General features: G+C 35.2%; 2 protein-coding genes across 3 annotated transcripts; both read right to left on the reverse strand.

Annotated features, from left to right (window-relative positions):
- Nucleotides 1-11,757: 11,757 nt before the first annotated feature.
- Nucleotides 11,758-14,456, reverse strand: LOC147533136 (cyclin-D2-2-like). The gene is made up of 6 exons (XM_086650388.1): nucleotides 13,798-14,456; nucleotides 13,315-13,401; nucleotides 13,108-13,206; nucleotides 12,797-12,998; nucleotides 12,560-12,690; nucleotides 11,758-12,445 (listed from the first exon to the last, which is right to left on the reverse strand). Exons 1-6 carry the CDS (start codon nucleotides 14,101-14,103, stop codon nucleotides 12,236-12,238), a joined length of 1,035 nt encoding a protein of 344 aa, XP_086506514.1. The 5' UTR covers nucleotides 14,104-14,456; the 3' UTR covers nucleotides 11,758-12,235.
- Nucleotides 14,457-15,595: 1,139 nt separating this feature from the next.
- LOC147533137 (14-3-3 protein 1) lies at nucleotides 15,596-18,085 on the reverse strand. Of its 2 annotated transcripts, none has more exons than XR_015227563.1 (4): nucleotides 17,507-18,077; nucleotides 16,911-17,333; nucleotides 15,999-16,868; nucleotides 15,596-15,822 (listed from the first exon to the last, which is right to left on the reverse strand). XR_015227563.1 is itself a non-coding variant. In XM_086647538.1 (4 exons), exons 1-4 carry the CDS (start codon nucleotides 17,993-17,995, stop codon nucleotides 15,790-15,792), a joined length of 762 nt encoding a protein of 253 aa, XP_086503664.1. In that variant the 5' UTR covers nucleotides 17,996-18,085; the 3' UTR covers nucleotides 15,596-15,789. The 2 variants fall into 2 exon arrangements, 1 of the variants encoding a protein (XP_086503664.1); XM_086647538.1 differs by having other exon boundaries at nucleotides 15,999-16,115; nucleotides 17,211-17,333; nucleotides 17,507-18,085.
- Between the last annotated feature and the right edge of the window lie 2,225 nt (nucleotides 18,086-20,310).

Below are 20,310 nucleotides of genomic sequence, written 5' to 3' on the forward strand. Positions count from 1 at the left end.
TTCCACAATATGTGTTGCAGCTCGTTATCACATAAAACTACAAACGACTAAGGATGATCGAGTCGTACACCCTTGATGAGAAATTGCAATCATTGTAGTTCACCTATGAGATTCACGAGGGCACCACATTCATCCTTAATTAGAGGTATTGAGAGGACGTAGAACAGTGGGTTGTTTTTCCGATTTCAAGAAAATCATATAATCATCTACTACTGTAATATATCAAGTCGTGGATCGACGGGTATCTAGACAACCATGTCAATCAGAGTCGGTAAATCATGATAGTTGAAAAATATTCATCAATGATAAAAGTATATCGTAACCAGAGCATGACAATTTTAGCAGACTGGACCAAAACATGTTAAGGATGATGAAATGGGGTGATAAAAATATTATTAGAGCATAATCTCAAGAGAAATTCTATTCATCCCTCTCTCATGCCTCCGCCGATGTGGCAACATATCACTTGACTGTGGAGTAATTGGAGAGAGAATTGTGAGAAAATATACTTTAGTGGTATGTCGCTACATCGACGGAGGGCTGATGAAGGAATCAAAATGGAGGGATAAATAGAATTTTTGTAATCTCAAATAGTACTAGTAGTAGAACTTAGAAAGTAGATAAGTCAAGAATAATTTTCTCCTAAATTGATTTACAATGAGAGTTATACTAGAGTTAAGACCCGTAGACTATAGTGAACAAAACAAAAGGTCCAGTAAACTAACAAAAATGTCCAATGGGTTTTTCATCCCATATTCCCTGTAACAATGTGAATTTCGAAATATTGTAAGACTAACACTAACTATATCAGTATATCTCTAGATGTACATAGAAATAGAATAAAGAGTAGGAAATTGTTAGTCACACACAATAATGTAATTAAAAGAACCAATGGTAAATCCATTAGGATGCATGATTTGAGAGGCTAAGAATGTCATGGTGCACATATGAAAAAGGAAATATAAATACACAAATAATGTGACCCATGATCATCATTTCAACTTTGTTTATTATATTATAATTACCATACACATTAACTTTAACTTTTCATCACTATTAATCCATTTCTCTTCTTTAGGGTTTAGGCAGATTCCACTTGGTCTCTTTATTTTTTTGGTAATTAAAGTGGATATACATTACCTTTTTTTTTTGTTAAAGAAGGATATACATTACCTACCTCATCAAAGAAAACCCATACATACCACTTCCTAGGGCTCTCTTCATGTAGTAATATAAAGCATTAATACTGTCACGAGAAAAAAAAAATTACGAAATGATCTACATATGTAATATAAATACTGGCGGACGCATAATTTTCTTTGCATTCATACGGATAGAAATAAAATTTTTTGAGAAGTTTTATAGGATCTTCCCATAAGTATTATAGACGCTTCCTTCCTTCACAAACTCTCCCTCAAATTTACCTTGAGGGAGGCCCCTATAACACTTACAGGGGTCCTTTAAAACTATCCTAATTTTTTTTTTTTTTTGCCAATTCGTACATGAACAAAGTAACAATCTACAACGTGAGACCCACAGAGTGACACAAGAAGATTGTTAATACAAACTAAAAAATTATTAGGGAATATGCTAACAAAACTACTAAAAAGAGACTATTAATTATATTATTTTATCTGACAATTTATTTAATTAAAAATAATTAGACAGTTCATTTATCCATTTTGTCAGTAATTCTTGTAGAGTAGACTCTTTAAAGAGTAAAAAATAAAAAAAAATCATTAATTAAAGAAAGATTAATTTAAGGAAGCAACAAGAACTTGAAGTTATAAAGAATTAAAGCAACTAATTGTTATGATTTTCGCACCTGCAAAATGATCTTATAAACAGAGGTGAAGATCTAACACAATATTATTATATGTATTTTTCGTACAAAGTATGGCAAATCATATGTTTAATACTATCCCTTTGTTGTTTGGAGTGTAGGGAACAAACTACATGCCTAATCAAGTTGGACCCACCACTTAGCCCTACCCTTTGGGTTTGTTAATTCTCTACTTTTATCAAACTTTATCTACCTAAGGCACCCTAAATCCAAATTTTACTAGGTTTTAGTTGTGTCTTGAATTAAAGTTGAGTTTTTTAATCTTTTAAACATGATACACATATTGAGAATAAGATTGAGTTTAGGTTTATGTAATTTAAAGGGTTATTTCCCTAATGGCCCCCAACTTTGTGACCAACTTCCTGCCTAGTCCCCTACTTTACGAGAAATATCCATATGGCCCCCTTCCGTTATAACACCGTTACTTTCTCTCTTCCATTTCTTTTCTCTCTCCTCCAGCATGTTTTCTCTCTCTGCCACCTCGTTAAAACAAGCCACATCATCATCTTCACCGACAGGGTCGCCGGCCGGCCAAATTCTGGCCGGCGACCTTCAAACTTTTTTTTTTGTTCTCTCTCTCTCTAAAAAAAAAATTTTTTTTTTAGATTCTCTCCTCTCTCTCTCTCTAAACTCCGGCGAAGGGGTAGGTCGAACTAGGTCGATTTCGACCTACTCCGGCGAAGGGAAACCCCCTTCGCCGGAGTTTAGAGAGAGAGAGAGGAGAGAATCTAAAAAAAAAATTTATTTTTTTTAGAGAGAGAGAGAAAAAAAAAAGTTTGAAGGTCGCCGGCCGGAATTTGGCCGGCCGGCGACCCTGTCGGTGAAGATGATGATGTGGCTTGTTTTAACGAGGTGGCAGAGAGAGAAAACATGCTGGAGGAGAGAGAAAAGAAATGGAAGAGAGAGAGTAACGGTGTTATAACGGAAGGGGGCCATATGGGTATTTCTCGTAAAGTAGGGGGCTAGGCAGGAAGCTGGTCACAAAGTTGGGGGCCATTAGAGAAATAACCCTAATTTAAATCATATATATATATACAGTATGCTATATGATAAACCTAAATGAAGAGACTTTTGTATAAATAATTAACTTTTTTTTTTTTTTTTTTTGATGAAGGAAATATAAATAATTAACTTGAAACGACTATTAGAATATTCAATAAAACAAGTTCGGTAATTTAAATTCAGACAAGTCAAACTTATATGAATTATATTCGGTCGATTAAAGAAGAAGAAATCGTGAGGTAGTTTAACCTAGGTATTTGTGAATTAGTTGTTTATTTTTCTATCCCTCCTCTAATTTTATACATGAATTGAGGTGAAATTGATTTTTAAAGGTATATAATTCCCAACAATAGTTAGTAATAATAAACATGTACCAAAAGATGAAAAGTAAAAAAGAAAGAAAGAGGGATATACTTAATTAGGAAATGGACTAGGTATTTGTATTATTTGATGAATGATGGAGTGAGTGGGGGTGGAATAAGGGCATATGAATGGAGCCATTTGGTTTGTGGAATCACCAACAGAAACATCCACGCTTAGAAAGCCAAAACAGTATTTTCCCACCATCACCACCCTCCTCATCACTATAAAGATTACAACTTTATGCCCTCAAAGTACCCATTAAAGACATGCTAAAGGCGGCAAAAGGAAGGAATCCAGGGTCATACCAATATTATATCTCACACAAATACCCACTCATATTCTTTCTTAGACACACTTTAAACACTTTTAATCCCATCTCTAACTTTATACCATCCTTACATACATATATATATATATATATATATATGTATATTGAGAGTGAGAAAGAAGAGTGAGGTTAGTTAGCCACTTTCTAACTATTTAGCTTCTTTATTTGATCCCCTTCTCACAAGTTATATTGTATAGATATTATCTAAATGACAAATTTGAATGTTGATATTTTATCCACCTCTCTAGCGCTTGTAATTGTATAAAACACGAACTTGTTCTAACTTCCAAGTCCATCTAGATAATCAATAAGAAATGGGTAAATTTCAGGTTTATATCGGATGTGTGGCACACTAGATTTGGGATTTCTAATTCTAAACGAAATAATTTTAGATATAGCGACATATATGAGAAAATATATTGACACAAATTAATTTTCAAAAGGCCAAAATGAAAGCTCATTGGAAAGTATTATTCCCCATTCCTCACTTATCTTAACCTTCTCATCATTGGTATCTATTTTTTGCTTTTATCTTTTCCTTTATAGGTAAAAATACTAAATTTAAAAAAAAAAAAAAAAAAAAAGCAAAATAAAACCAAAAGAGCTTGGTTCCTCTTCCTATGATCTGTACTTGAAGAATGAACACCATCCTCGATTCTATGCACACGCCTACAAAGGCTAAATGCTAATACATAATTGTCATTGGCTCAATAAAGTGGTACTTTTTCTGATAAGCAAAACTGAAAATAAGTTGGCACACAAGTACACAACTAATGGTGCCTATCTCTAAGGAGCCAATAATCAAGTGCCAAGTCAATATTTCCATGTTCGTGTGTATATACCACTGAAATTCCATGTAATTTGAGAGGAACCCAAATTTAAAGTAATGGGGGAATTCTCTCCCCATAATTAATTTGAGTTGTTGATTTGAATTTCACTTCCAAATTTGTCTTTCTCATACACTAATATACCATTTTCCATTTTACCGAAAAATTGTTAAGAAACGAAAAATTATGAGTTAATTTAAATTTGGTCTTAATCGTTAGTAACTGACTAATTTAACTTCTATATTTGTCCTACATTGCAAAACAGGCTCAAAAAATATATATCCCGATCACTAAATACAGTGATCCTCATCAGATAAAATCATTTATTTTACTATGTGTAGGTTAACGATGTTCATTTTCTATTTTTGAGTTTGTTATACCTCCAATACTGATTAGACTAGATAGACCTATTAAAAGTCACTTATACAAACCGATATCTGTCCTCAAACTTTCTCAACACGATTTTCTATTCCTCAATATTTCGAAATGTGATTTGTGGGAGAAAAAAATGCACACATAAAGGGGTATAATCGAGTTTGAAAACTAGTTAAAAGTTATTTGGGTCACTAATTGGTGTTGATGAAAGATGATTTATGACTATTTGTTGCACGTTGGAAGGAAGACTTTGATGTAACTTGAATAGCAAGAAAATGGAAACCCATCATGAATCTCAAATATGTGTATTGGTTTTGAAGGTAAAATGGAAGACTACTTTCTTTTAAACAGTATAAAGTGATTGTGATTAGACACAATTAAGTTTTGTTAATTATTCATTTGGTTTTATTAAAGCAAATTAGTCAAGAGAATAATCATCAATAGAGAAAATGGTATTTCAGGCTTGGGGTGAATGAAAACACGAATTAAAAGTTAAAAACTATTATTTGCTCTAGTCTTGTTGAACGATCTGTTACCAAACTCTTCTCCCGCCTTCCAACTTCTTCATCATCAGTAACACCCATCAAGATAGGATTTACTGGTTTGACAATAGAGTTTTCCAGCCTCGTATAGACATTTTTCTTTTGTTGTACATGTTCCTTCTGGCGACCAGCATTATTGTACATTAGAGCCTCCTTGTTGTTATTTAATGAAATAATTGTGTCTTCTATAGTTGTTAGCTCGTTGCGAGAAATCTGTGTAACAACAACCTCTGTAATAGTATCCCCGTCTAACTAGTTATTATCATTTAACGAATCCACTTTCCATAATGGAAGTCTAATTGTAATTAGCAGTGCGATTTCTTCGGCCAGACCTAAATTTTTTGTAGCAGTTATAACTTTCGTCAAACCTTCCTTGTGTATGGGCGCCTCTTTTCTTCCATGACTATTTATTGAGTCAACTTCCGACAATCTGCTTCTATCCACTTTTATCCTAGATTTAAAATTTGTTTTTTTAGTTCATCATTAAACCAAGGAAGTAAATATTTTTTTGCTTCTTCTTGTAACTCGGTAGACCATTTATCGGACATGACCTCTCGAATCTTGGCTCTTGCTTCACAAGCTAGCATTCAATTCCCCATCTTTCTACAAAAATAACAATATGTACACAATTTCTCATACCTGATTTTTAGAGTGCAAGGTTTGGAATTTAACAACTCTATTGTTATCTCTGATTTTAAAGCTTGCTTTATATCCAAGCAAATCCTAGTTATGGCGTACTCCCCTCACTTCATAATATCGCTTCCCCTATCATCTTTGCAATCTTTGTTACTGCCTCAACAGGTAGTCCATGAATTTGTATATTAAAATCAACTTTGCTGAAGGTGTAATAGGTGTAATCAGCTGGAACTTTGTTCCTATCACAACTCTCCCATATCAGTAAATCATCTTGTACATACCTGCCCATTTATATAGTCCGTCCGACCGAACCCGCCCGTTTTCCTACCCGTTATACCCGACCGCCTATATGATTGGTTTTAAGCCTTTAGATCTGTAGAGTTAACTACAACAGTCAGATTTCAAGAATGATACCGAAGCGCTCGATTAGGCGACCCAAATGCTTGTTATTTCAGAATATTTTTGGTAGAGGCTTTAGATCCCATGAATGGAGTTCACTTAGAGCTTTACTCCATATCTAACAACTCTAACTGTTTCTGATTTATTATACCCCAAACCGCCAAACGTCCTATATGTTGTCCAAACAGCCCCAAATGCATCTCAATTGCCATTAGATTTGTCCCTTTGCACCCACTTGTTTAAAACATATAAAATATGACCAAAATCAACTCCAAAATTCATTCAATTTTCTCTCAAGTTCATTCAAACATGAAGAGTTCTATATTCTTGTAACTAAAGAGCTATATGAAATGTTATTAACATTGTTTTATATATAACTAGGAGAGGGTAACCTACAGTATTTCTAAACAATATGCTGAGGTTGTACATTTTTCTCTTTCTCATAGATATTGTAGAATGAAAACTCCTTTAGTCGATCTTCATCATCTGATTGAGAGTACATTGTTGTTGTATATCAACAGAATTAGTCTTTTTTTTTTTTGAAATAAAAAGGTTGTAAGTTGCAAGTACTAAAGTATACAAGAGGAGACTTTTCCCCTCATGTTGTGTGAGCCCAATAAAGGAGAGGAGAGAGCATGAAAAGGATTTCCCCAATCAGAAAAAAGCAAAGGGGAGGAAGGAGGTGGCAGGGGGGATTTTGTAGAGTGGACATGGAGACTGGAGTAGTACTTCAACGTCCGACCTCTCGTGATATGATCGAAGGCTGTACAAAAAAGATGATATAAATAGAGAGAGAGTAGAAAAACATAATAATATGAATCATGAGAGTAGCATCGACTTCTCTCTCTCTCTTTATTCTCTAACTACAGAGTGTGCAACAAGTCTTTTGTGGTACTACAAGTCTACAACACTATTCAATAATTTCGTCTAAATAAAGTTACTATAAGGAAGAATGAGAACGTTCGATGAGAAGGAAGGCAAAAGATATATAGAGAGAGAGAGAGAGAGAGAGAGAGAGAGAGAGAGAAGAGTTTGTGTTATTGTGTTGCCTGACGGATGGTGTGATTACGTACGGTCTCATCCATCCTATCCTATTAATGCGGTGCATGCGTGGCTCGTCCAACGATGTTTTTTTTTTTTTTTTATTTATTTTAGAGAGAGAAAGAGAGAAAGTGAATGTGAGAGAAGAGAGAGAGTCAAACCATAGTTTATTAATGTCTGAATATCTCTCTAGACTACCTCTTCCTGGCACGCGGGGCTTCTTATTCTGTCATTGTAGTACAAGTTACTTACTTCCCTCTCATTTTATGAATCCGAGGGCTTGCTTTCACGCGTCTCTCTCCTCTTCTATTTATACTTCCTGCAGTGCTAAATGGCCCGAAAGGGGCTGTTGACATAGTGCAACTGCTGACGTGTCATCCTTCTAATGGTCCGATTATTCTTTTACACGACCCCACGAGACTTCGGTCGACCCTAATTTTAGGGTCGACTTAAATCGTCGGTAGGGGATCGGCCCCAACTGACTAGGCTTGGAGTGTGCGGCTGAGGTCAAAAGCTTGAACGTTTGGCTTCAGCGGCCACAAGTTGGAGATGCTCTTAGAACTTGTCTTCGCACTAGTCTAAATCTTCTCCTTTCTAATCTCATAAGTTTTCAAGTTTTAGTGCCCATGACTTCATAAACTTCAACCGACTTCTCCTCTTTTGTGTCAGTGAACAACGCCGACGGAACTGGGATGACGACATATGTGTCCATCGGTTGGACGCCCCTTTGGTTTCTACTATCACGTGTCTGATATCCCGTCCAGGAGACCACTTATCTTTTAGGGACATGTTTCCTATTTTTGGGCCCGTGTATGTTTTAAATCGACCACTCTATCTGTTAGACACCCCTTTCGATCCAAGAGAGTTTTTATATCTTTTGGGTCAGCCTTTTGATCCTGACAAGAAAATTTTGATTTTTTTAGGAATGCTACGAGCTCTTGTTTTGGGGCAGCAACGCTATGGTGGTTTCAGCTATGACCTTTCTTCTTATAAGTTATGGTTTTCTTTCTTACTTTTCACCTTTTGCAATTTGTCTCCATTATTTCGCTGGTTTTTTCGGTTCAGACTCGGTCAGCAAGCTGGAAGCCTAGTTACTTGGTGTTTGATCACTCCTCAGACTGTGTTGGGATATGATTTTTCTGTCGAGAGAATACTGGGGGATACTCCAGGAATATTTTGATTCTACCTTTAAGAAATCATAATCCTTTTTTGAAGCTTTGAATTTCTTTTTTCATTTGGTTCTTCCGGTGTAGTTTGAACTGAATCTAGTATTGAAGTGGTTATGGGTCAGACTGTTAGTTGGCAGTTACTTGCAGGAATGGGGGTTAATCGAGCAACAGGGGTTATGGTCGCAAAATGACTGAAAAGGTGCAAGATACGAGATGTTATGTGCAACGACTTTTGATACATCCTCAATGGTTACAATTAGGAGTATGAGTTTCAAATTGTATTATTCAGCTTTTAACTCTTCTGTTATAATTTTGTCATCTTGTCGTAAAATCCTGAATATATAAAAAATACAATGTCTACCGTTGTCTTAAACATAAATTCAAATAATCTTCGATTTTAATTGGTCATTCAAAATTAAGTCTCGAAATCGTTTATGATTTTCTTACTCTCTACTTTTGCACATTTCAAAAGGGAGCTAAGCTAACCAGACAAGTGATGGGAAGTTGGGCGTGCCCTCAAAGAGAAACCCATGAACTACTCAATCTGAGACCTGAACAAGCATGTAGGAAGAGAGGTACCTACTGATGAAATAAGTCATTATCATCATAGTTGGCACAAGAGGAGAGAGACTATGACCAGACCAAACAACCACCAGGTAGGTTTCATGCTTACAGCTGGGGGCATTCATTTTTCATCAAACATCATTAATCTCCTTCTAGGGTTTTACTCGTGCAGTGGTGCCCACATCCCACACGTATACATATAGAGAGAGAGAGAGAGATAGAAGTGAGAAGGAAGAGTATAAAAGGAAAATGCCAATTTTTGGGATGGATGGCCCCCACCAAGATTTGTCTACGTATCAGATCTTAAGTGAAGCGTGCTTTCCCTAATTCCTACGCTGAAATGCTGAATAGTCAAGAAATATTGACTACCCCATTTTACTTGACAGAGAGGAAAGTGTCTTTTTTACAGTATATAGTCCTCTTTTATGACTAAAGTTACACCTCTTAAATTCATTTGTACGAGAGTTAAGATTAGATGTTCTAGAATCTAAACTTATATCTAAAGGTTGAAATTATAATTCTTAAATTTATCTTCAACGACTAACAATACACCTCTCAAATTTATCTTCAACGGTTGGGATTATATAATCGTCTATGTGCACCAGACATGGATTATACACTCGTTTACTTTATATTCATACAGATATCAATAGTACTTTGACTATGAAAGTTATGCCCACATACAATGCTCTTCTTAAGAAAGTTTCTTTAATCATGTGGGATTAGTCTGACTTGTTTACTAACTCTTAATGTTTCTTAATCAAACACGAGTGTCTTTTTTGGTTGACCATCCGCCTGTCATTTTGGGCTTAATTTTGGTACCATATTAAGATTACATGTTCTAAAATCTGCTCTCTAACTTTTTTTTGCTCTTGTGCTTCTTCACGGTTCCAGTTTTTCTTCTTGGCGCTTCTTCTCGGTTGTTCTTCTCCCTTCAACTCTATCTTCATATTTATCCACATCTTCTGCTTCAGCTTTGTGGGGTGAACTTGGAAATGAATTTGGAGAAGAGGAAAATCAAGGAGTGCCTCCTTGTCTGGGGCTGCTTTTAGCGATTCGTTTGATTTTGGATGTGGTTTTAGCTAAGCGTTGTCTTTAGCAATCCGTGTTATTTTGGAGAAGCGGTGCTTGTAGAAACAGAGGCACCGAGGACTCTAAACACTACGCAATAAGCATGGCTGTCAACATTTGGTTGCCCAAGAGGTTACAAATGTTGACATAAACTCTAAATCTGTAGAAGTCTCAGGTTCGATTTCCATCGGAAGTGAAATCCGTAGTTTATTGAATTTTTTTGGTTATTAGAGGTATAAATAAAGAAGTTTAGTTTAGTCGTGCTTATCACCGTCTCTCTGATGTATCAATGCCTATTGCCTAGTCTGGCTATGTCTCAGGAAAAGAGGCCGGAGATGATTAGCTTTAAATTTTACATGCACCTCTGTCTTTTTATAGTAAAAACACATTCAAGATGTGTAATTAGAGCATCTCCAATGCAGAACTCAAAATTGACATCCGATTTCACATGTTAGATTCGGATATCGAATAAACCAATATCTCATCTGATAAATATCCATATCTAATATATAAAAATATTTAGAAATATAAATTTTATTAATAATAATATAGAAAATTGATGGTTGAGATTTATTATTTAGATCTAAAGGTTAAAACTTTAACTAAAAATACAAATTTACTTTTTGATTTCGGATAATATTGATTTCCGTTAATATTATCGGAGTCAGATTCAGATATTGATACTTAATAGTCGTCGGATAATTAGGATTTAGGATAGCTTATTGGATATCGGATATAGATATGTCAATATCCGATCCTTTAAGTTACCATTTACAGCTCTATTACGAGCCAAGTTCTAATAGAGATTCTCATTTTTAGGTGGAGAAAATAGATTTCCTCAATTCTCTTTGTATGTCCAATATTCCAATGCTAAACTCTAAACTTGTTTTGTTTATTTATGTTGATTTATGGCTGAAAAATTTGATTTGCCCTCAGTGTGCCCAGCCACTACCAACCACACCACCACTTTCTCCTCTCTGCACTTCATCTGATGTGTAGAGTGAAGGTAGATCCATGTAGTACGTTAGGGTTTCGGTATCCAACTACTGGAACCCTAAGTGAACTATTTATAAGACGGTGCTAATAGGGATACCAGTAGCATCATGATGTGTTCCTTAGGGTTCCGTTAGTTGGTTATCGAAACCATAAGGATATCGTCTGTAACCAAGCACAAAAATCTACCTCCATCACTATTCTATTTTTTTGTTCTCTCTACTGTAGAGAGAACAATAGAGAGATGTGCCAGAGAACAAATGATGTAGAGAGAGGGACTTTTTGGTGATCAAAATCCGGCCAGAGAATCGCGCTGTGAATGTAAAATTTCAGTTACATTTTAGCTTCGGGATGTTTTAGAGGCGGCCTGGTTACTCTTCCACAAGCAAGCGAATCTTGTGGGTGGTTTATGCACAAAAGCGGGCGCCTTTTCAGTAACGGGGATGCCGAAATGGTGCATTGCAAAAGGAAAGTTTTAAAGACGCCTCCATATTTTCTAAAGGCACTCTTCCAAAATGCACCTTAAACAAATCCCTTCTTCTGGATACTAAATGAACAATTCACTTGAGAAATTTCACAAGAAAATAGAACCAAGAAAGTGAACTTTAAAAAGAAAACATACCTCTAGATTTTGGATATGCTCTATTTATTTCTATATTTTTGTTGCTTTTTTGGTACATTGCAGTAGATGGAAATCTTCATTCTCTAGAGAGATAATGTGAGAGTTTTTCCTTCATATCATTCTAAAACAACTCACTGCTTCATCATGCATCAAGACTTCTGATTTCCCTTCCTTCCCCACATCATGTTATTGTTAGTAAGACACTAGGTAGTGAATACAACTCCGGACGGGTCCATTTTGAGGACTTAATCCTCTAATCGGCCCATAACTATGAGTAGAAGAAACAAACTATATCGGGTATCAGTCGGGTGCTCTAAGAACCCCAACGATCCCGGTTATCAAAATGAAATAAAGAAAGAAAGAGAATAAGTTTACTACCCCCCCTCATATCCATAATGAAAACTTGTGCTCTTTAGACAAAACCGTTTGAATTGATCTTGCTAAGAACTTAAATCCTACCTCAGTTTAGTTTTCTTCTCTTTGAGCCTTGACTTGTTTGGGAAAAATTCTGGCTCGACCCGTCTACTGATTCTTCACTTTTATAGCTCAAACATGCAGCATCTAACACCCCATTAGGACTTTGAGGTACAGTTGAAGACCTTCCTATCCGAGAATAATCTCTCATCAATGCTGGCTCGTCAATCATCCTAAGACACTTTAACAGTCTTTCCTGCAAACCCGAAATAGCAGAACTATATAACTTATAGTTAAATCATAATCTGTGCTGGCACACTGAATCAAAATTACGGTTCTTTTTTTATCAAACCAATTTGGTCATTTCTACCTTGTTTTGATGTTCATTAGAACAAGATAAAGATTTTGCAAGCTCTCCTACTTTTAGTACTCCTCCTGGTGATACATCCATTGCAACTGCTGCAGCAAATTCCGAAGGCCTAAACTCCAAGAATTCGATCCCTGCCATCGATTCCCACCAAACATTCACATATCCATATATGTGTGTATGTATATATATTCTTCAAAAGACTGAAATAACGAAAAAGAAATCAAACATGTTATTGACCTCTTAGTGTGTTTAGTATAAGATCGTATGATCGAGAGATCAAGTATCTCGAAGGTTGACGACCATCATTGATTTTTGTAAGAAAGTAGTCTATAAATGAGAAAGGTGTCACTGACTGCATTCTCCAATTCAATGTGCTTAGCACAAGAAGTTCCATTCTTTGTATAGTTTTAGCTTCAAATATGAACTCGGGTTCGCAAACCTGATAATAATCTTATTCATCAGAGTTCGAACAATGAAAAATGCGAAGAACGAAGATTCCAATTCCAAATGAGATACTCAATTTGTAAAATAGTCTATAAGTTTTCTACCTGTAAATCTAAAGATAGAGGAATCTTTGTTTCCTCCATTTTAGCCCCTAAAGATAAACAAGCAATACCTAATAATTGCATCATCCATGATTTGCCTTCCTTTAAAGATTACAACAAACACAAGATAGAACTCAATAAACAATTTAACCTAATTGAGTAAAGTGGGAAGATGAAATAGTTATGGGTTTATTTATCTCTTCAACTTACAGGAAGATCATAGACTGAAATGAACCTGTCCAAGTAATTTACTGATAAATAAGCACTTAATGGTCCAAATTTGTAATACCCATGAACCTGTTAAAACCCAAAGAAAGAACAATCTTAATCATCAATTGAATGGAAAACAAAGAAGATCTAATCAGATCTTTAAATCAACAAAAAGGGAAGAAGATTTTCACTTCAAAGTTAATGAACATATATATCTTCATTAAAGATAATTTCATGAGAAAGTAAATCTGAAATCCAATACCCATTTCATATAAATCATTCAGAGAATATCAAGATTCATCTAAAATTGCATTAAAAAGAGAATACCCATCTGAGAAAATTCAATTCTAAAGTTAGAATTTCAGTAAAAATCAGTCAATTTTTAGTCAAACTAGGCTCAAATCCAGTCAATGACATTTCATTCATCAAAGTTAAACCCCATTTCAGCAAATTAATCCAATCCAAGTATGATAATAAACTCACCTTCATAATCCAATCAATTGCATTCCTTCTAATTGTGAAATCCAAGTCCCCATTCTTTAATCTTTTCAAGTAATCTTCTCTGGGTAAGTGAAAGATTTCTTTCTCAAACAATAAAATCAAATCTTCCTCACTTTTCAATGGAAACTCAACGTGAAAATCCCCATCATTAAAAAAGCTTAGATTTTGATTTTGATTTTGGTTATGGGTTTGGTTTATTAGTTCTTCCTCTTTAACACCAATATCAAATTCATCATCATCATCAAAACAAGTAATACTTTCTTCCAGACAGAGAAGACTAGGGGCCATCTTTAGGATCTTAGAATCCCTTTTGCATCCAAAATCTAATCAAGCTAGGTGAGAAAACTAGATATGTTCATAGATAGAGTACTAAAAGATAGAGAGAGAGAGAGAGAGAGAGAGAGAGAGAGAGAGTAGGGAGTGGGTTTTGTAGGAAAATGGGCATGGATTTAGGAAAATAAATAAAAATCAATCTTCTTTTTTTTTTTTTTTGATGAAAGAATCAATCTTCTTATTCACACACAATGTAAGTGAAAAATAGAGAAGAAAAATGATTTTTTAGAAGATAAAAAAAAAAAAGATGAGAAATTATTTTGGGAATTTGGAGGCAGCCACATACTTTCCACATGGAGTGTCTCAATGGATCCATCAAAGAGAGAGTAATCAATATAAATGACTTTGCCAAATTCTTACTCATACTTTTCAAGTAACTAGTTAAAGATTAAGGTTAATTACTATATCTTATAGTATGTAAATTTCAATAAAAAAAAGTTTATAAACATCTACATTTATTGTTAATTATAAAGTTATAAATAAATGTTCATTTACACATAACCAATTAGATTTGTGTTTAACTTTATTATTCCCCTAGATGTCAGTTCAATATTAAATTTTGTGTATGAATGAAAAACATAGATTAATCAATTATATGGTAAGATAAGTTGAAAGATAAGAAAGTTTCAAATTTTACTAGTATTAAAAATTACAATTTGTGTTTCCTTTAGGTGAATAGTAAATGAAAGTAAAAGAAGGAAAAATGAAAAGTTAAAAGAACAACAAAAAAAAAAGAATACAGGACCAAGGTTGGTTGGGGTAGAAGACTAGTAGTAGTGTAATAGCAAACTAGGGCTAAACACCAATAAATGAGGTGAGCCTGCCTGGTGATGGATCTGAATATTATTGATGGAACTAGGTCCATGCCACCTCTCAAATTTGATAGGGATGTACCTGTCTGGTATTTCAACAAAGAAAAGAAATGTACCTGTCTGATTTTTTTTTAGTAGTGACATGATTTAAAGTTTACCACACCTATTCCAGACAAAATCTATATGAGACCACATATGAGTATAATCCTTTAAGACTTTTCCTTCGACATAATCTATTTGAGACGAGGAGATAAGGCGGAAATGAACCGTAGACTTATTATATACCAAGGGTCCAAGGGAGGGTTGATTCAAGATATGCTATATTTTTTTTTGTTAATATACTTCCAAACTCAGGATAGGAATTGACGAAAACGTTTTCTTTCCCTTTCTTGCTTATATTTCCCCCATACCTTCAGTGACCTGATATGGGGCATTACTGAACCACGGGTACGATTATAAGCATTTTGTGTAAATAATATGGCACAGAAGTTAGTTTGTCCTCTTATCTTATAGAAGAGAATATTAGCGCGTCTATGTTAAGCTAATCTTGCTTGCCCGGGATCTGAGAAGTTTCAAATCCTACCCGTTGGGTCATGGAGGTAGAGCTGAATCGATAGTGCAACATCAACAACAAATTTATACAATCGGACATTTTCCGAAAACCATCCCATAAATTTGAAAGCCAGTTGAGTATGGATATTAGGAATACATAGCGTCAGAGTTGTCTGCTCCATATCATATGGAGTTATGGACATCATATTTGATCATCGATAAACATAGTTTACATAATAAATCACACTCAAACCTCCCACCAACTTCCTCCCCATCATCAGCTGATCATGGAAGTGTCATCCAATTGTTCCTGCACATACCCACAAAGCATTTGACAATGTTGGTCAGCTCTTTGGAGTTCAATTTTCATAATCCCTAAAAAGGATTATACAAATCAGACCTAAAAGGCGCATAAACCACAATGTATAAAACCAATGATGGTGATGATGTTTTAGCATAAACATGTTTATAAATTATAATACTTGCCTGCAAATCAGAAGTCCAGAGAGTGAGATTGTCCCTCAGGAGTTGCATGATGAGGGTGCTGTCTTTGTACGATTCTTCACCTAGCGTGTCGAGCTCAGCTACAGCTTCTTCGAATGCCTGCAAATAGTGTCAAATAACAACGAAGATGCTCACTCCCCATGCATCAACTCATTCACTGAACCAAATATGTCTCACTTACTTTCTAGCTAACATGTATAGACTCATACAAAGACTCTTAACTTTTCGTAGTTTTGTTTAACTTAAAACTTGTATCTTGTTATTTTACCGGTGAATATGAAATTATTTTTGACATAGATGATAGATCTAATTGTACTATGAAGAAACAAGAGACTCTTCTAGTTTGTGATATTGTACATGAAACTCAACTTCTAATTTACTTCATTTAGTATGCCACATAATGCTTTACACATGTCCTGATTCAATGATATTAATATCATACTATTTACGATTCAAATTGCATGATTTAATTCCGATCGTAAAGGTTTCGATCCAAATTGCATTTAAATCCATGTTTTGAACCTGAATTGTAAGATTCATAAGTTGAATTGTACTTAAATTGTGAATCGCGGAATATCTTCAAGTATCTTGGACTCTTCTTGATCATTAGATCCGTCATGTATATCACTTGTTACACACGTACCTCAACAGAAAACCAATTAGACCGAAACACAGTAGAGCCAGAAGAAGAGAATTTTCTAACAATGTACAAAAGGAACATCCAGACCCACTAATGACACTATGTATTCCTAATATCGGAGAAAATGAAAACGAAATGAAATATCTAATATCCTAGCCGGGTATGCCGTCAATATCCACAAATGCAAGAGATTCACCTTACGTTAATTAGATCTTAACGAATATGAAAAGAATGTTCTTAAAAATCCGTAATACGTATTCTTCTCTATTTTATAGGCCTTTTGCAAATTTGAACTTTCAGCGATCATAAACTATTAGAAGTTTTCATTAATCCTATGAACACGCGATGAACCCTAAATTTTCGACTTTGTGCTTCTTCACTTTCATACCCAAAGGAGTCTTCTTCTTGATAGCTATCTAAATTATACATCATAAATGACACACTTATGAAGAGACGAACACTAAATCTCGAAGACGAACTCACATAAAGAAGCATCATTTAATAAGAATTCCAGTAATTAGATATTTAAACAAGTAAAGAACAAAAACCCAAACCTGCTTAGCCATGCTACAAGCTTTTTCAGATGAATTGAGTATTTCATAGTAAAAGACTGAGTAATTCAGAGCCAAACCCAATCGAATTGGATGAGTTGGAGGAAGATCAGCTAAAGCAATTTCCTTCACAAACAAAACATAAAATCCTCACAAGAATTAACAAGTGGACATCAAATTTCATTTCAGTTTCATACATAAAAGAAGAAATTGAAGCCCTAATTTTAGTTTCTCCATGGCATCCACACAAAAGAGTACACAAGCCTAGAGAGAGAAACAAACAAACAAGAAACCCTAACCTGAGCTGCCTTATAAGCAAGCATAGTATCTTCAGCAGCTTCTTTCCTTTCAGAACCAACCTTGAATTCAGCAAGATACCGATGATAATCTCCTTTCATCTTAAAATAAAAAACTTTTGATTCACTAACAGAAGCAGAAGGAATAAGATGATCATCTAAAAGCCTCAAAATTCCAGCACAAACATCAGATAATTCAGATTCTAACTTAGATCTATAATCTTTAACTAAAACTACATGTTCATCGTTCTTACGACCTTCTTCTTTCTGTTCAATTGATGATACAATACGCCAAGCAGCACGAAGAGAACCGATCACGTTTTTGTAAGCAACAGAGAGTAAATTTCTTTCTTCAACAGTTAGTTCACTTGATGATGAATTTCCTACTACAAGCTTTTCCAAAAATTTCACCATCTCTTCGTAACGTTCAGCTTGCTCTGCTAGCTTCGCTAGGTATACATACTGATCTCTGTTTAGGGTTTCTAACGCCATTAACGAAGAAGAAGATGAGGAAGACGAAGAAGAAAGATGACTGAGTGATTTTGACTTTTTTTTTTTTGAAGGGCTTATATTTCGAGATTTTGGATTGCGTTCTCTTACTCTTATAAAAGGGTCGAAATCGGGCGGTGTGGGCAGACCGCGGGCGGAAGAGTAGACAGGCCGGGCCGGGCAAATGAAGGGTGTTCATTGAGGGAGGCGCCTATAACATTTATAGGGGCGTCTTTAAAACTACCCAATGTTAATTGGCGGAGTTTCGAGTCTCACATATTAGTATTTAGTTCGGATTAGAGAGATGGAATTTCGAATCTCACATATTTACAGAGAAGGAAATGTTGGAGGATCAATTAGATCGCAGGGAAGTTATGATGGAATTTCGAGTCTCACATATTTACAGAGAAGTAAATGTTGGAGGATCAATTAGATCGCAGGGAAGTTATAACCGCCAAATATAAATTCAACCAAACTTTTTCTTCTTCTTTGTGGCTGAGTATTCAGATTTTTATGTAACTTCAATTGTTCGTTTTAATGAAACTATGATTTCAGAATTTCACTCCTTTTCTACTCGTAAACAAGCGGTTTCTGATGTTAGGTTTTCAGCAGCGTCCATGATGGGTTCGGAGTGAACTGAACTAGGTGAGGGAATTTCGAAGTGAAATTAAAATATCTTATTCGAGGTATAGTATGTGAAAGATTTCTTTGAGTTAGCCCCTCCTACGCCAAACTTATGATGTCTAGAAGTGGCTTCCGGGTACCAGTTAAATGATGAAGGATCAACGAACAGATGGTGAACTCTCCTTGTATGATTTAATGAAACATAGCCCGCAAAAAACTTGAAAACCACTTTGACGCTCAAGTCAGTAAGGTGATTTTGTAGTTTAGAAAGAAAAGGAATTCAAAAAATCTTAGTTTAGAAGATGAATTCTCTCTCCCTTGATTAGTGTGAACATGATATGCTTATCTAGGTTCAATTGATCATTCGTGACGATCGACTGAGATGGTGAGGTGGGAAGGCACCGACTTAGATGGAGCCACATGTTAATGACTGTCACGGTGAATATCTCATGAGTGTGTGTCTTTTGAAATTGACAAATCTTCTGACAGCTAATGAATTATGTATAGAAAGTGGTTTTTCAACGTACTTTAGCCTTCCACGTCATAAGGCCATGTTCAGACTTCTCTTGGAGCTCAGGCAGACCGAGCTTATCTATTTAATTTCTCTGCTCCAGACCGCAAATCAAGCCAGGGCTGAAGTTGGATAAACCTTGGCTCGAATTCACCTTCCTGTGCCTCGAGGCAAGACGGGGCTTAAGACACCGAACTAATTTCCGCAGACCTCCCTTACTGTTATAAGATCCATTAAACGTAGCTCTTACCAGGACTGACCTGGTTAATTCTTGAAGCCAAAGCATAGCTTAAGACGACTAAGAAACTCATGCCGACCTCCAGTGTCAAGACTTAGAGGGTGTTTGATTTTTTAGCACTTAGAAGTGCTACCACTTACTAAGTGATTATCACTTAGTAAGTGATATAAATTGTAAGTGCTATGGCGTTTGTTTTTCGTGGTTTCTAAGTGCTTGATTTCTGTTTTTATATTAATCTAAATGTTATAAAAATGAGAAATTGTCTATTTTAACCTTAATGTATTTACACATTGGCATTTTTACTAATTCATTAAGTTCGCAAGTTTAGGTACAAGAAAATTACGGTTTATGAATACTATGTCAAGAATCGCAAATCATTACGAATTATGAAGGAGAAAGAACTTAGTTGTATTATAGAGTTTGGGTGTTCAGTGATTAGTGAAGGAAGAAATGCGAAAAGAATTAGAATAAAAACTTAGATGAAGGATGAGTGAAGATGGAGAAGAATCATTGTTAAAGTCGTAAAAGATTTTGTATTTATCAATTGATTAAGATTTTCTTTTTAGTTATAATTATACTTGTAATTATAATATTAGGAGAAGGATAAAAATGACCTTTTTAGCACTTAGAAAGTAAGTGCATAAAAATAAGCTCCAACTTGGAGCTTACTTTTTTGCACTTACTTTGCCACTACTTACAAGTGATTTTCACTTATTAAGTGAAAAAACAAACGACCTAAAATTGCCGGCCCGCACTTATTAAGTGATTTTCACTTAATAAGTGCAAAAATCAAACACCCTCTTAGGTGGCAAAGTTCTTTCGAATGCGCCTCTCTGATGACTTGGATACAGATTGATCCGTATGTTTATCGATCAATCTATTGACTTCATTAATCGGTCAAAACCGACCAAAATTTGGCTCCTCACATAATGTTCCACTTCTTTA

The sequence above is a fragment of the Eschscholzia californica genome, unplaced genomic scaffold, assembly GCF_041429995.1.
Source record: "Eschscholzia californica isolate CP2 unplaced genomic scaffold, dmEscCali1.0.p SCAF_6, whole genome shotgun sequence".
In the NCBI taxonomy this organism is placed as follows: Eukaryota; Viridiplantae; Streptophyta; class Magnoliopsida; order Ranunculales; family Papaveraceae; genus Eschscholzia; species Eschscholzia californica.